General features: G+C 36.7%; 1 protein-coding gene across 1 annotated transcript in view; it reads left to right on the top strand.

The window, feature by feature from the left end:
* man1a2 (mannosidase, alpha, class 1A, member 2) overlaps window positions 1-18,079 on the top strand; it is a 178,349-nt gene that overhangs the window by 60,471 nt on the left and 99,799 nt on the right. Inside the window, exon 4 of the mRNA XM_061970882.2 lies at window positions 12,512-12,608. Within this exon, the coding sequence (XP_061826866.1) occupies window positions 12,512-12,608 (97 nt within the window). The remainder of the gene's footprint in view (window positions 1-12,511; window positions 12,609-18,079) is intronic.

Genomic DNA, 18,079 nt, shown 5'->3' on the forward strand with positions numbered 1-18,079 from the left:
AAAGCTGACTTGACATCAAGTAGCGTGAAAAACAGAATTAGCATCAAGTTAGTGTAAAAAGCTGAATTGGCGTCAAGATAGCGTGAAAAGCTGACTTGGCATCAAGTAGCGTGAAAAACAGAATTAGCATCAAGTTAGCGTGAAACACACTGGCGTGTTAGTGTGAAAAGCTGAATTAGCGTCAAGTTAGCGTGAAAAGCTGAATTGGCGTCAAGTTAGCGTGAAAAGCTAACTTGACATCAAGTAGCGTGAAAAACAGAATTAGCATCAAGTTAGCGTGAAAAGATGAATTAGCGTCAATTTAGCGCGAAAAACTGAATTAGGGTCAAGTTAGCGTGAAAAGCTCATATAGCGTGAAAAACTAAATTAGCGTCATGTTAGTGTGAAAAGCTGAATTAGCGTCAAGTTAGCGTGAAAAGCTGAATTGGTGTCAAGTTAGCGTGAAAAGCTGAATCGGCGTCAAGTTAGCGTGAAAAGCTGAATTGACATCAAGTAGCGTGAAAAGCTGAATTAGCATCAAGTTAGCATGAAAAGATGAAGTATCGTCAATTTAGCGCGAAACACTGAATTAGGGTCAAGTTAGCGTGAAAAGCTGATTTAGCGTGAAAAACTAAATTAGCGTCATGTTAGTGTGAAAAGCTGAATTAGAGTCAAGTTATCATGAAAAGCTGAATTAGCGTCAAGTTAGCGTGAAAAGCTGAATTGGTGTCAAGTTAGCGTGAAAAGCTGAATTGGCGTAAAGTTAGCGTGAAAGGCTGACTTGACATCAAGTAGCGTGAAAAACAGAATTAGCATCAAGTTAGCGTGAAAAGATGAATTAGCGTCAATTTAGCGCGAAAAACTGAAGTACGGTCAAGTTAGCGTGAAAACCTGATCAAGCGTGAAAAACTAAATTAGCGTCATGTTAGTGTGAAAAGCTGAATTAGCGTCAAGTTATCATGAAAACCTGAAATAGCGTCAAGTTAGCGTGAAAAGCTGAATTGGCGTGAAGTTAGCATGAAAAGCTGACTTGACATCAAGTAGCGTGAAAAACAGAATTAGCATCAAGTTAGCGTGAAAAGATGAAATGGGGTCAAGTTAGCGCGAAAAACTGAATTAGGGTCAAGTTAGCGTGAAAAGCTGATCTAGCGTGAAAAACTAAATTAGCGTCTTGTTAGTGTGAAAAGCTGAATTAGCGTCAAGTTATCATGAAAAGCTGAATTAGCGTCAAGTTAGCGTGAAAAGCTGTATTGGCGTCAAGTTAGCATGAAAAGCTGAATTGGCGTCAAGTTAGCGTGAAAAACTGAATTAGGATCAAGTTAGCGTGAAAAGCTGATCTAGCGTGAAAAACTAAATTAGCGTCATGTTAGTGTGAAAAGCTGAATTAGCGTCAAGTTAGCGTGAAAAACTGAATTAGGGTCAAGTAAGCATGAAAAGCTTAATTAGCGTGAAAAACTGAATTAGGGTCAAGTAAGCATGAAAAGCTGAATTAGCGTCAAGTTAGCGTGAAAAGCTGATCTAGCGTGAAAAACTAAATTAGCGTCATGTTAGTGTGAAAAGCTGAATTAGCGTCAAGTTAGCGTGAAAAACTGAATTAGGGTCAAGTAAGCATGAAAAGCTGAATTAGCGTGAAAAACTGAATTAGGGTCAAGTAAGCATGAAAAGCTGAATTAGCGTCAAGTTAGCGTGAAAAACTGAATTGGTGTCAAGCTAGCGTGAAAAACTGAATTAGGGTCAAGCTAGCGTGAAAATCTGAATTAGGGTCAAGTTAGCGTGAAAAGCTGAATTGGCGTCAAGTTAGCATGAAAAGCTGACTTCACATCAAGTAGAGTGAAAAACAGAATTAGCATCAAGTTAGTGTGAAAAGATGATCTAGCGTGAAAAACTAAATTAGCGTCATGTTAGTGTGAAAAGCTGAATTAGCGTCAAGTTAGCGTGAAAAACTGAATTAGGGTCAAGTAAGCATGAAAAGCTGAATTAGCGTCAAGTTAGCGTGAAAAGCTGATCTAGCGTGAAAAACTAAATTAGCGTCATGTTAGTGTGAAAAGCTGAATTAGCGTCAAGTTAGCGTGAAAAACTGAATTAGGGTCAAGTAAGCATGAAAAGCTGAATTAGCGTCAAGTTAGCGTGAAAAGCTGATCTAGCGTGAAAAACTAAATTAGCGTCATGTTAGTGTGAAAAGCTGAATTAGCGTCAAGTTAGCGCGAAAAACTGAATTAGGGTCAAGTAAGCATGAAAAGCTGAATTAGCGTGAAAAACTGAATTAGGGTCAAGTAAGCATGAAAAGCTGAATTAGCGTCAAGTTAGCGTGAAAAACTGAATTGGTGTCAAGCTAGCGTGAAAAACTGAATTAGGGTCAAGCTAGCGTGAAAAACTGAATTAGGGTCAAGTTAGCGTGAAAAGCTGAATTGGCGTCAAGTTAGCATGAAAAGCTGACTTCACATCAAGTAGAGTGAAAAACAGAATTAGCATCAAGTTAGCGTGAAAAGATGAAATAGGGTCAAGTTAGCGCGAATAGCTGAATTAGGGTCAAGTTAGCGTGAAAAGCTGATCTAGCGTGAAAAACTAAATTAGCGTCATGTTAGTGTGAAAGCTGAATTAGCGTCAAGTTATCATGAAAAGCTGAATTAGCGTCAAGTTAGCGTGAAAAACTGAATTGGTGTCAAGCTAGCGTGAAAAACTGAAATAGCGTCAAGTTAGCGTGAAAAACTGAATTAGGATCAAGTTAGCGTGAAAAGCTGATCTAGCGTGAAAAACTAAATTAGCGTCATGTTAGTGTGAAAAGCTGAATTAGCGTCAAGTTAGCGTGAAAAACTGAATTAGGGTCAAGTAAGCATGAAAAGCTTAATTAGCGTGAAAAACTGATTTAGGGTCAAGTAAGCATGAAAAGCTGAATTAGCGTCAAGTTAGCGTGAAAAGCTGATCTAGCGTGAAAAACTAAATTAGCGTCATGTTAGTGTGAAAAGCTGAATTAGCGTCAAGTTAGCGTGAAAAACTGAATTAGGGTCAAGTAAGCATGAAAAGCTGAATTAGCGTGAAAAACTGAATTAGGGTCAAGTAAGCATGAAAAGCTGAATTAGCGTCAAGTTAGCGTGAAAAACTGAATTGGTGTCAAGCTAGCGTGAAAAACTGAATTAGGGTCAAGCTAGCGTGAAAATCTGAATTAGGGTCAAGTTAGCGTGAAAAGCTGAATTGGCGTCAAGTTAGCATGAAAAGCTGACTTCACATCAAGTAGAGTGAAAAACAGAATTAGCATCAAGTTAGTGTGAAAAGATGAAATAGGGTCAAGTTAGCGCGAATAGCTGAATTAGGGTCAAGTTAGCGTGAAAAGCTGATCTAGCGTGAAAAACTAAATTAGCGTCATGTTAGTGTGAAAAGCTGAATTAGCGTCAAGTTAGCGTGAAAAACTGAATTAGGGTCAAGTAAGCATGAAAAGCTGAATTAGCGTCAAGTTAGCGTGAAAAACTGAATTGGTGTCAAGCTAGCGTGAAAAACTGAATTAGGGTCAAGCTAGCGTGAAAAACTGAATTAGGGTCAAGTTAGCGTGAAAAGCTGAATTGGCGTCAAGTTAGCATGAAAAGCTGACTTCACATCAAGTAGAGTGAAAAACAGAATTAGCATCAAGTTAGTGTGAAAAGATGAAATAGGGTCAAGTTAGCGCGAATAGCTGAATTAGGGTCAAGTTAGCGTGAAAAGCTGATCTTGCGTGAAAAACTAAATTAGCGTCATGTTAGTGTAAAAAGCTGAATTAGCGTCAAGTTATCATGAAAAGCTGAATTAGCGTCAAGTTAGCATGAAAAACTGAATTAGGGTCAAGTAAGCATGAAAAGCTGAATTAGCGTCAAATTAGCGTGAAAAACTGAATTAGGGTCAAGTAAGCATGAAAAGCTGAATTAGCGTCAAGTTAGCGTGAAAAACTGAATTAGGGTCAAGTAAGCATGAAAAGCTGAATTAGCGTCAAGTTAGCGTGAAAAACTGAATTAGCGTGAAAAACTGAATTAGGGTCAAGTTAGCGTGAAAAACTGACTTGGTGTCAAGCTAGCGTGAAAAGCTGAATTAGCGTCAAGGTAGCGTGAACATCTACTTCAGGAGCGTCTCGGTGTTAAGGTCAAAGTCTGGGAGGGATCAAAAACCTTTCCACAATCCACCCAGCGAGCCCCGGAGTGGGAGGTGTGGAAATATGGCGAATTGAGGACAGCGATGCCAGCTTGAATTGCAGGGTCCATCCTGAAAACGCTGCATTGGGAAAGTGTCCGACAAGGAGTGAACGTGCGCTCATTTGAATTCGGCGCCGACACCAAGGACGTGGTGTCGCGCTATCGTTGATGAACAGCGGAGCGGCTTGAACATGAACTTATCTTAGCGCACAAACGCCATTACCATGCGCAGACACGGACAAGACGGTGAAATATTCATGGAGCGGCTCAGAGCAAGGTTGCTGCGTTCGCCCATTGTTTGGGGAAAGGAAGTAAATAAATAAAGCAGCTTGTTGCCCACGGCGACGGGGCTTTTTTCTCGCCAGGGTGGTGGCGGTTTTTGGGGGCGTGGTTTCAGTTTCGACCGATGTGAAACTCGTCGCCTTGCGAGCGATTGCTGTCTGGATTATTGGAAGCCGTTCAGATGCGTGCTTTGAATTGTCTGTCGGTACACCATACTTGCCAACCTTGAGACTTCCGATTTCGGGAGGTGGGGGGTGGGGGGCGTGGTCGGGGGTGGGGCAGGGCGTGGTTGGGGGCGTGTTTAAGAGGGGAGGAGTATATTGACAGCTAGAATTCACCAAGTCAAGTATTTCATATATATATATATATATATATATATATATATATATATATATATATATATACATATATATCTACATCCTGAAAATATGCAAACAAAACTGTGTTTAGATAATTGATACTTCAAACTTGCATAAATAAATCTTAAGGAATATAACATAACTTGGCTTCTGAGAGTTTCAAAATGTAATGAATAAAATGCTAAAGTTGTTGATAAACAAGCAATTATTTTAATAATTAAATATGGTCATTTTAAATGAATTATTATGATCATTTAAAATTAATTATTTCAAATATGTTTATTTTAATGTATAATTCTATGGCTGGATGTAATAAGGAGTCAGAAAAAATACAAATAAAAATACAATTAATTTTGATGTTTTTAGCAAAATATAGTAAACATTTATTTAGTTTTTTTTTTTATTTTTTATTAATAAATATATTTATTTTTAGGTAAGATAAACATAATAATACAATGTATCTCTCATCTGGATGATTTAGTTCTTGTCACCCTGTTGTCCTCCCGTCGTGAAAAAAGGCTGTCCTCACTCAGGTCCGCATGAAGCTGGAGGGGGCGTGGCCTCCAGCTCCGCCTGAAAATCGGGAGATTTTCGGGAGAATATTAGTCCCGGTAGGTTTTCGGGAGAGGCGCTGAATTTCGGGAGTCTCCTGGAAAATTCGGGAGGGTTGGCAAGTATGCGGTACACCCTAACCCTGAAGACCAGCAAGAGTCTAAGTAGACTATGTTTATACTGCAGGCCGAAGTGGCCCAAATCGGATTTTTTTTTAATCACATTTTTTCCAGCTGACTGTTTGCATGCGCACTTTGATAAAGTGAAAACAAAGGAAGTTGACCAGGAGGAAGTTGCTACTACTACAAAAGGAAATAAAAGTCGCAACACCATTATTGTTTTTTTTTTTTTTTTACATAAAAATATCCATCCATTTCCTACCGCTTATTCCCTTTGGGGTTGCGGGGGCGCTGGAGCCTATCTCAGCTACAATCGGGCGGAAGGCGGGGTACACCCTGGACAAGTCGCCACCTCATCGCAGGGCCAACACAGATAGACAGACATCATTCACACTCACATTCACACACTAGGGCCAATTTAGTGTTGCCAATCAACCTATCCCCAGGTGCATGTATGTATGTATGTATATAGTGTAATATACAGTACAGGCCAAACGTTTGGATACACCTTCTCATTCAATGCTTGTTCTATATTTTCATGACTATTGACATTGTAGATTGTCACTAAAGGCATCAAAACTATGAATGAAGTTGGAGTTATGTGGCATCAAGTAGCGTGAAAAACAGAATTAGCATCAAGTTAGCGTGAAAAGATGAATTAAGGTCAAGTTAGCGTGAAACGCTGATCTAGCGTGAAAAACTAAATCAGCGTCAAGTTTGTGTGAAAAGCTGAATTGGCGTCAAGTTATCATGAAAAGCTGAATTAGCGTCAAGTTAGCGTGAAAAACTGAATTAGTGTCAAGTTAGTGGAGTTATGTATATATTGTGAATAATCACTGAATGGAGAACTGGGGGTGGGATTTAATAAATTATCTTCTTCCCACTCCCTTTCAGGCAAAACTGGACAATCATGCATTACATTCTATACATTACTTTTGCACTACATTAATTTATATTATTATGTGTTGTCAACTATGTACTTTATGTCATTGCCTGAAATAAATAAATGAAATAAAAAATGAATTGTAGCCCCCAGAAGAAATTACACAATGTCCGGCGTTATTTTTAACTTTTATTACCAATCGTATGATAACAAACGGCACAATTCCAACAGGTTTTATCTCCCGTACAAACACTTTTGTCTGGTGAGTCCGCGTTTCCCCGGAAACACAACGACACTTCCTCAATCTCCGCCAATCACCTTTCAGGCACGGACGGTGTGTTTGTGAACATGGGAAAAATTGACATCAAATCCAAACCACACCAACATAAAACATTAACACCAACTGGTCGTTACAGTATGAATTGATATATATATATATATATATATATATATATATATATATATATATATATATATATATATATATATATATATATATATATATATATATATATATATACACAGCCTATTATTTGCGCACTATTAACAAGTGATGTAACAAAAATTGACCATCAAAATAATTATTTGATGACATATACAGTACAGGCCAAAGGTTTGGACACACCTTCTCATTTAATGCGTTTTCTTTATTTTCATGACTATTTACATTGTAGATTGTCACTGAAGGCATCAAAACTATGAATGAGCACATGTGGAGTTATGTACTTAACAAAAAAAGGTGAAATAACTGAATACATGTTTTATATTCTAGTTTCTTCAAAATAACCACTCTTTGCTCTGATTACTGCTTTGCACACTCTTGGCATTCTCTCGATGAGCTTCAAGAGGTAGTCACCTGAAATGGTTTTCACTTCACAGGTGTGCCTTATCAGGGTTGATAAGTGGAATTTCTTCAGTGACAATCTACAAGGTAAATAGTCATGAAAATAAAGAAAACACATTGAATGAGAAGGTGTGTCCAAACTTTTGGCCTGTACTGTATACAGTGTAATATTTTTGGGTTGTAATCTTTTCATGGCTGTTAAGTAGAGGATACACGGACATCAGCGTAGATCTACGGGAGCTTTATTTTTCAACTCGCATGTAAGCAAATGCGCAACAGCGCCAATTCCGGTCTTTCAACAATCGCTATTTCTTCGGAATCATAATATATGTTTATATATTGCATATAGCCGAAATGTCTGGCATCAAGCGGTTAGACGGGGTATTGCAGAGGCTGATTTGAGGAGAGGCCAGCTCGCAGAGGAGAAGAGAGACAGGAGGAAACGTACTGAAACTACTAGAGATGTCCGATAATATCGGACTGCCGATATCGGCCGATAAATGCTTTAAAATGTAATATCGGAAATTATCGGTATCTCTTTCAAAAAGCAAAATGTATGACTTTTTAAAACGCCGCTGTGTACACGGACGTAGGAAGAAGTACAGAGCGCCAATAAACCTTAAAGGCACTGCCTTTGCGTGCCGGTCCAGTCACATAATATCTACGGCTTTTCACACACACAAATGAATGCAAAGCATACTTGGTCAACAGCCATACAGGTCACACTTAGGGTGGCCGTATAAACAACTTTAACACTGTTACAAATATGTGCCACACAGTGAACCCACACCAAACAAGAATGACAAACATTTCGGGAGAACATCCGCACCGTAACACAACATAAACACAACAGAACAAATACCCAGAACCCCTTGCAGCACTAACTCTTCCGGGACGCTACAATATACACCCCCCTCTCCCCACCCCCCCAACCCCGCCCACCTCAACCTCCTCATGCTCTCTCAGGGAGAGAATGTCCCAAATTCCAAACTGCTGTTTTGAGTCATGTTAAAAAAAATTATGCACTTTGTGACTTCAATAATAAATATGGCAGTGCCATGTTGGCATTTTTTTTTCCATAACTTGAGTTGATTTATTTTGGAAAACCTTGTTACATTGTTTAATGCATCCAGCGGGGCATCACAACAAAATAAGGCATAATAATGTGTTAATTCCACGACTGTATATATCGTTATCAGTTGATATCGGAATCGAGTTGGACAATATCGGAATATCGTATATCGTCAAAAAAGCCATTATCGGACATCTCTAGCAACTACCATCGCACAGCAGGTCTCTCCACATGTTTGCGTTAAGTGCAACATGGACTGTCACTCAAAAATTGGCGTGTACATTCAACAAACATGAATGTACCGTATCAACAAAACATCAAGTTAAAATGTGAAAATTATAATTAAATAAGTGTATTGTATAATTACAACACTTATAACTGAAAATATATTACTAATAATAGACTACAATAGGATGACAAAACTATTTAAATAAAAACAATAAACTATTATTAATAATTAAAGAACAATTAAAAAAGAAGAAAGAAATAAAAACAATTAAAAAAATAAACATCAAATCGAAATAAGTGTCTGACCCAAGAGCGTAAATTAGCATGGTCTTCCGTGACTAAGCTGCCAGTGATTGACAAGTGATGCACTAAAATTTGGTCGTCTTAAATAGACCGGATGTGGTGATGAAATAAAGATCAGATACCAATCAGATTCAGGACTACCTCTTTATGTGGCCTGAATCTGATCCCAAAAGATGAGATTTAATGCACTTTGGAGCGTTTAGACTGGTCAAAACAACAACAATTTGTGTCACTTAGAAAGTTAGATTTTGGTGTGCAGTGTAAACGGAGCCATAACGATTTAGGTCGCAATTTGATCCATGAGACACAACTTGCCTTGTAAAAATGCGATGATTGCTACTCTTAGTTGGCGTGGTATTGTTTGGATCAAACACTGAATACATTTGCATGTGTTATTCCCACCTGTGTGTGTGTGTGTGTGTTTGGCAACAAAGTAGAAAGGTTGACCCATTTCCTCCTAATTAACGTTGCTGGTGCAGAAGCTTTCTACACTGCAAAAAGTCAGTGTTCAAAAACAAGAAAAAAAAAATACAAAAATTAGGGGTATTTTATTTGAACAAGAACATTTGGCTTGTCAAGACTTTTCAAAACGAGTAAAATTAGCTAACCTCAACGAACCCAAAAATACCTTTAAAATAAGAATATTCTCACTAATAACAAGTGCACTTTTCTTGGTAAAAAAAAAAAAAGACACATTTTTGCTCAATATGTTGAAAAATATTCTTAAATTAAGTAAATGCTAGTGCCATTATATTGACATAATGATATGCGCTCGGCATTACATTTCTTGAAACCGGCAAACTTATACTAAAAACAAATTTATTGTTCTTAATGGCAAGGCAACAAAGCAACCGCTTGTTACTCTCCGGGTCTCCTTGCCGCTCAGGCAAAATCATATGGTCTAAAAATGCATTTTTCCATCGACAACATGACATCATCGCGCCAAGTGCGTGCTCTTTCAGTCAATTAGTGCGCATATATACAGCCCGGCCCCTGACCAAAATGTTTTTAATTGTAATTTTGAAGAATTTATCTGAATGTGCATGAACTATTTCTGTTCAAAATTGTTAGAAATGTCTCATGTTAAATGTTTAAATATTAACTGTCAGTTTACTGTACTGTGCCAACTGTACTACCGTACTATATGAGTACGTATTTTCTATTGTTTCATTGAAACTAAAACTGCAAAGTCCATTTGGCTGTCATCTGTTTAATTATGAGACACAATTGTGTCAAAGTCATGATTTTTTTTTTCATCCTTGAAATAAGAAAGTATTACTTTAAAAAGGTAGTTTTATACTTGTGAGTGTTGATGACACAGCTTTGCAACAGTTAATATTCTAGTTTCAAGCATGTTTTACTCAATATAGGTCATAACATCTCAGCAACAAGCTGTAATATCTCACTGAGATCATTTAGGACCAAAACCCTTAAAGGGGAACATTATCACAATTTCAGAATTGTTAAAACCATTAAACATCAGTTCCCAGTGGCTTATTATATTTTTCGAAGTTTTTTTTCAAAATTTTATCCATCACGCAATATCCCTAAAAAAAGCTTCAAAGTGCCTGATTTTAACCACCCGTCCATTTTCCTGTGACGTCACATAGTGAAGCCAACACAAACAAACATGGCGCATAGAACAGCAAGCTATAGCGACATTAGCTCGGATTCAGACTCGGATTTCAGCGGCTTAAGCGATTCAACAGATTACGCATGTATTGAAACGAATGGTTGTAGTGTGGAGGCAGGTAGCGAAAACGAAATTGAAGAAGAAACTGAAGCTATTGAGCCATATCGGTTTGAACCATATGCAAGCGAAACTGACGAAAACGACACGACAGCCAGCGACACGGGAGAAAGCGAGGACGAATTTGGCGATCGCCTTCTAACCAACGATTGATATGTGTTTGTTTGGCATTAAAGGAAACTAACAACTATGAACTAGGTTTACAGCATATGAAATACATTTGGCAACAACATGCACTTTGAGAGTGCAGACAGCCCAATTTTCATCAATTAATATATTCTGGAGACATACCCTCATCCGCGCTCTTTTCCTGAAAGCTGTCCAGTTTTGGAGTTGATGTCAGCAGGCCAGGGAAGCTAGGGTCAATAGGGGGTTTAGCTCACTCGTCTGCGGGAACAAACTGCCGCCATTGCTTGCAGTGCTACCGAGGTCCTTTGTCCCTGAATTGCTCACACACTCCGGCAGATTCAATGGGGGTCTGGCGGAAGATTTCTTTGACTTTATCGTTGGAAATGCATCTGCTTTGAGTGTAGCAGCATATCCACACATTATTGCCATCTCTGTCGTAGCATAGCTTTCGTCGGTAAAGTGTGCGGAACAAACGTCCAATTTCTTGCCACTTTGGCATCTTTGGGCCACTGGTGCAACTTGAATCCGTCCCTGTTCGTGTTGTTACACCCTCCGACAACACACCGACGAGGCATGATGTCTCCAAGGTACGGAAAACAGTCGAAAAAACGGAAAATAACAGAGCTGATTTGACTCGGTGTTTCAGAAAATGGCGGATTGCTTCCCGATGTGACGCCACGTTGTGACGTCATCGCTCCGAGAGCGAATATTAGAAAGGCGTTTAATTCGTCAAAATTCACCCATTTAGAGTTCGGAAATCGGTAAAAAAAATATATGGTCTTTTTTCTGCAACATCAAGGTATATATTGACGCTTACATAGGTCTGGTGATAATGTTCCCCTTTAAAACAAGTAAAACACTCTAACATAAAATCTGCTTAGTGAGAAGAATTATCTTATCAGACAGAAAATAAGCAAATATCTCCCTTATTTGAGATATTTCATCTTCAGTTTTTGCAGTGTAGGGATGTCCAACACGTGGCAGAGATCAGTTTAAGTGTAAAATTGAGCTTCATTTTTTTAATTGAAAGAAACTGCTGTTCTAAATGTGTCCACGGTGGCTTATAGTCAGGTGCGGCATATTTTTTCCTTCTATAATTTAGTGGGTGCGTCTTATATACCGGTGCGCTCTATAGTCTGGAAAGTACGGTACTCCTTTTTACACACATTGGCAGGTAGTGCATTCTTTTCACAATCTCCTACGTGGACTGTAATCGGCCTTTGTTGAGGTCTTCTATTCCCGTTCCTCAGGCTAAATGTAGCTTAATGTGGTTTTTACTTGGACATCATGGAGTCAAATTAATTGACCAATGAAAGGATGGCTTCACTCAAATAGCTTCATTACACAGTACAATAAATATTTCATGGAATAATTGCACGAGATGATTTACAGTTTGGTTAGTTTCACCTACGAGCTTTAGTTCGTTTATGCACACTAAGCCATGGAGACGTCCAGGGGTGACCGGAATCAAACTGTACGTTGTCTTTCCCTGCAGTCATGTGATTACCTCTGCCTGCCCACTTTGCACCGTGCACTTGCTGATTGGACGCGGTTACTGTCGCAGTCAATCACCTTGTTTTTTTTGCCGAGTGCTCAATTAGTATTCCGAGGTCTAAATAAGCGCTGTCGTCCTTGTCCTTGGCACGTGGGCTCGTTGGAATTTAATCAAAGGTTCCGAGCGACGTCACGCTCTTGTATTACCTCGATTGATAACCAAGAACACGACGAGTCCGCCGGCCTTTGTCTTCACGGGCTCGGACGTCTGGGGTTGCCATGGAGACGCGGACACTGGCGTCTCCATGTCACGAGGCCGCTGTAATGGTCTGACGTCTCATGTGCTGTGTCACTCTGCAGATGATGAAGCACGCGTGGGACAGCTACCGGCAGTACGGCTGGGGCCACAACGAGCTGAAGCCCCTGGCCAAGAAAGGACATTCCACCAACATCTTCGGTAAGTAAACACACCTGCATCATAGTCCTCAGTCACGTACCAGCACCCAAGGTCACGGATTAGACACTTTTTTAAAAGCCTCAGTCTTAATTGTGCAGGTTGCTCACTAAGACCACCTTCATTATAAATACTTCGAAATAAGTATATAATATCCATAATATCATATACTTAAAAAAATGTTTTATTATTTGTCGGCGAACCTTTTATTTGTTGTGAAGCACTGTGCATACTTTGTTTTTTTTGTCTGAAAGTCTAATTTACAGAAACTTTTGATCTTGGATATATAATCCTCCATTTTGGCAGCCACATGCATTTTCATCCATTCAATGAATTAAAAACATCCATTCACTCAATCAGTGTATTAAAAATCCTTTATTCACTCATTCAATGAATTAAAAACATGCACTCATTCAATGAAGTAAAAACCATTTATTAACTCATTCAATGAAGTAAAAATAATATTAATTCATTCGTTCAATGAATTAAAAATAATTATTCATTTATTCAATGAATTAAAAACATTCACTAACTCAATTAATTGAAAATGTATTCACTCATTCTATGAAGTAAAAATAATCCATTAATTCAATGAATTAAAAATAATTATTATTCATTCAATAAATTCAAAATGATTTATTAATGCATTCAACGAATCTAAAAGCATTCGTTCACTCATTCAATGAATTAAAAATAATTTATTCATTCAATTAATTAAAAGTAATTTATTCACTCATTCAATTAATTAAAAACATTCACTTATTCAATGAATTAAAAATCATTCATTCACTCATTTAATGAATTAAAATAATTTATGTATTAATTCAATGAATTAAAAATAATTTATTCACTCATTCTATAAAGTAAAAAGAATCTATACATTCATTCAATGAATTAAAAATAATTATTAATTCATCTAATGAATTAAAATTCACGTATTCATTCAATGAATTAAAAATCGTTAATTCACTCATTCAGTGATTCAAAAATCATTTATTCACTCATTCTATGATGTAAATGTGTGTGTGAATGTGTGAATGTGGTAATACTGTCAAAGCGCTTTGAGTACCTTGAAGGTAGAAAAGCGCTATACAAGTATAACCCATTTATCATTTATTTATTCATTCATTCAATGAATTAAAAATAACGTATTCATTCATTCAATGAATTAAAAATCATTTATTCACTCATTCAATTAATTAAAAATTATGTATTCACTCATTCAATTAATTAAAAATCATGTATTCACTCATTCAGGGAATTAAAAACCATTTATTCATTCAATTAATTAAAAATAATGTATTAATCCATTCATTGAATTAAAAATAATGTATTCATTCATTCTTTAAATAAAAATCCTTCATTCACTTATTCAATGAATTAAAAATAATGTATTCACTCATTTAATGAATTAAAAATAATTTATTCACTCATTCAATGATTTAAAAATAATTTGTTTATTCATTCAATTAAATAACAATCATTCATTCACTTAATCAATACATTCAAAATCATTCAACAAATTAAAAACATTCATTCATTCAATGATTTAAAGTAATTTATTCAATTAGTATGAATTAAAGATGATCGACTTATTCTTTGAATCAAAAATAATTCATTTATTGAAAAAAAATTGAAATATATTATTATATATATGTTATTCATCTATATATATAAATTATATGTATATATATATATATTATATTATTCAATTAATTAAAAAACATTTACACATTCAATTAATTAAAAATAATTAATTCACTAAATTCAAATTATTCATTCATTTATTCAATGAATTGAAAATCATTTATTCACCCAATGAATTAGGAATTATTCAGTCTTTCACTGATTCCATGAATTAAAAATAAATAAATCATTCAATAAATTAAAATCGCTCTTCCAATGAATATGAATTAAGAGATTCAATGACTCATTCAGTGAATTAAAAATCATTAATTCATTCATTCAATTATTCAAATTATTGTTCATTCAATTAAATAGATTATTCATTCAATTAATTACAGTCATTCATTTAATGAATATGAATTAAAATGACTCATTAGGTGAATTACAAAACCTTAATGTGATAGATAATACAAAGTAATTGATTCAATGAAAAAAACATTTATCTACTCATTAAATGAATTGAGAATAATTTCTTCATGCATTCAATTAATTAAAAATTAATCATTTATTTATTCAATAAATTAAAAGCAATCATTCTTTAAATGAAGTAAAAATCATTAATTTGATAATTCAATTAAAATAATGTCATTCAATTAAAATCATTTACTAATTTGAAGAATTAAATGATGAATTTATTCAATTATTTAAAATAATTGTGTTATTATGATAGCTTTTATTAAATGTGTATTCTAACTTGAACTATCCAAATCGCTATTGTTAGCTAACAACACATAACATGTAACGGGATATTCAGTTGATTGTACAAAACCCAAAACCAGTGAAGTTGACATTTACAAATGGTAAATAAAAACAGAATACAATGATTTGCAATTCCTTTTCAATTTATATTCAATCTAATGGACTGCAAACACAAGATATTTAATGTTCCAACTGAAAAACTTTAAATAATCATTAACTTAGAATTTAATGGCAGAAACACATTGCAAAAAAGTTGGCATCCGTGTAAATGTTGCAAATAGCCCCTTTAAGTATTTTTGTCGAATAAAACACACATGCAGTGTTTAAACTTTGCATAAACAAAATACAACTCTCATTTCTACGTATTAAGATGTATTTCTAATAACATTACAACCTTTTTCTAAAAAAAATATGTAACTTTGTCTTAAGTATGAGTTTTTTTTCCACACAAATACCGCATTTTTCGGAGTATAAGTCGCACCTGCCGAAAATGCATAGTAAAAAAGGAAAAAAACATATATAAGTCGCACTGGAGCCCGGCCAAACTATGAAAAAAACTGCGACTTATAGTCCGAAAAATACGGTACATCTTCTCTTGGTAGTAATACATCTTTTTTTTTGGTAATTGTGTACAACTTAATTCACATCACCAAAAATGATTCCCGGGCGCGACCACCGCTGCTGCCCACTGCTCCCCTCACCTCCCAGGGGGTGAACAAGGGGATGGGTCAAATGCAGAGGACACATTTCACCACACCTAGTGTGTGTGCGACAATAATTGGTACTTTAACTTTAACATTAATAATGTCAGTTTCACAATAATTGCATTTGTATAAATGTCAAAATTACGTTGTGGAAAGTGGGTCATTTGAGCGTCCACCAATGAGAGAAATTATCTTCTGGTGTATTAACAATCCTTTCAGCGAGTCCCCTTTCATTTGATCATTTTCTGGCTGTTAATCAATAGCGGCCAGCGGAGAAAACTGTTGATGAAGCGTGTGCTGTGACATGAGATGTGTAAATGAGGTGTATAATGACATGTGCAACGCAGGAATGAAAGACATCTATTGTGTGAGCCAATATTGTGGCTACTATATTGTTGTTTCAAGTGGAATTGCCTCAAAAGACGACAAAAGCAGCGTGGAGTAAACATCCTGCTTTCTGCTTGGGTTATGAAAGCCCCTTGAAAGGAAATGGACCTGACCTGGTTCTTGCACGGGCATCTTCCTAGCTTCAAACAACAAGCTTTTCTTGCACAAGCATGTCGTTATCAGTGTGGACCGCGCATACTTCAAAGTTCCCTGCTTTGGACCCTTTCTGTCTTCAGCACATTTCCCTCGGTTTTCTTTTGGTGAACACGCAGAGACAACTTAACCAGTACAACACGGCAGTTCACCTCAGGGTATCATCACACGGACAAATAACTATTACTATTTGGAGCACGCAGCTTTGATATCAATGCAGCTTTTGGGCAGCACGAGTTCCGTCCATAAGGACGCAGGCTTTCGAACCGTGGGCTTAGGGTCTGCTGTCGACATGAATGACAAAGTCTAGTCTACTTCCTGACTACTCTCATGTTACATTTGCTTTCAACACCCCAGAGCAAGTGAATAATGTGTTTTACTGTGGAACCTCCATTTATGAACTTTATTGGTTTTTGAGCAGGGTTCGTTAATCAAAAAGTTTGTATAGTGAAGCAAGAATAAGAAAATGGACTATTGGGTAAAATCAAACTTTGCTTGCATGTGACGTATCGTGAGGTCAAGCACTCACAGCTGACTCTGCCTTGAGGCAATGTTACAATTTTCCATGTCAACAAAGCATGAAGAAGGTGCGTGAAAGTACTGTAAAGCTCCACTTTTAAAGCGCAATACTAATTTACATGGAATATAGGGCTGCGACTATTGATTAGTAAGTAGTCGGGTAACCTATCGATTAATCGAAAAATTACATAAAACATACTTTTGGCAGGGGTGCCCACACTTTTTCAGCAAGCAAGCTACTTTTCAAATGATCAAGTCGAGGTGATCTACCGTGTATATACAGTCGTGGTCAAAAGTTTACATACACTTGTAAAGAACATAATGTCATGGCTGTGTTGAGTTTCCAATAATTTCGACACCTATTTGTTTGTGATAGAATAATTGGAGCACATACTTGTTGGTCACAAAAAACATTCATGAAGTTTGGTTCTTTTATGAATTTATTATGGGTCTACTGAAAATGTGACCAAATCTGCTGGGTCAAAAGTATACATACAGCAATGTTAATATTTGGTTACATGTCCCTTAGCAAGTTTCACTGCAAGAAGGCGCTTTTGGTAGCCATCCACAAGCTTCTGGCAAGTTTCTGGTTGAATTTTTGACCACTCCTCTTGACAAAATTGGTGCAGTTCAGCTAAATTTGTTGGTTTTCTGACATGGACTTGTTTCTTAGCATTGTCCACACGTTTAAGTCAGGACTTTGGGAAGGACATTCTAAAACCTTAATTCTAGCCTGATTTAGCCATTCCTTTACCACTTTTGACTTGTGTTTGGGGTCATTGTCCTGTTGGAACAAGACCCAACTGATGATTTTAGGTTGTCCTGAAGAATTTGGAGGTAATCATCCTTTTTCATTGTCCCATTTACTCTCTGTAAAGCACCTGTTCCATTGGCAGCAAAACAGGCCCAGAGCATAATACTACCACCACCATGCTTGACGGTAGGGATGGTATTCCTGGGATTAAAGGCCTCACCTTTTCTCCTCCAAACATATTGCTGGGTATTGTGGCCAAACAGCTTAATTTTTGTTTCATCTGACATCACATGGACACAGATAAGACCTTCTGGAGGAAAGTTCTGTGGTCAGATGAAACAAAAATGTATCTGTTTGGCCACAATACCCAGCAATATGTTTGGAGGAGAAAAGGTAGTAATATAACAATTGGTTGGTATTGGAATTTTTCAAAACGGTTGAAAAATTTTGATGTAATAACAGTTTGAATTTTGAAAATACTGAAATTTCGAGAAAACTGGAGATTTTTACAGCAAATTGCCCCAATTAAGAAGAATGTTTTGAAGGTGGAATGGTCAAAAACGGTTGAAAAA

This window comes from Nerophis lumbriciformis, linkage group LG13, assembly GCF_033978685.3.
Source record: "Nerophis lumbriciformis linkage group LG13, RoL_Nlum_v2.1, whole genome shotgun sequence".
Taxonomy (NCBI): Eukaryota; Metazoa; Chordata; class Actinopteri; order Syngnathiformes; family Syngnathidae; genus Nerophis; species Nerophis lumbriciformis.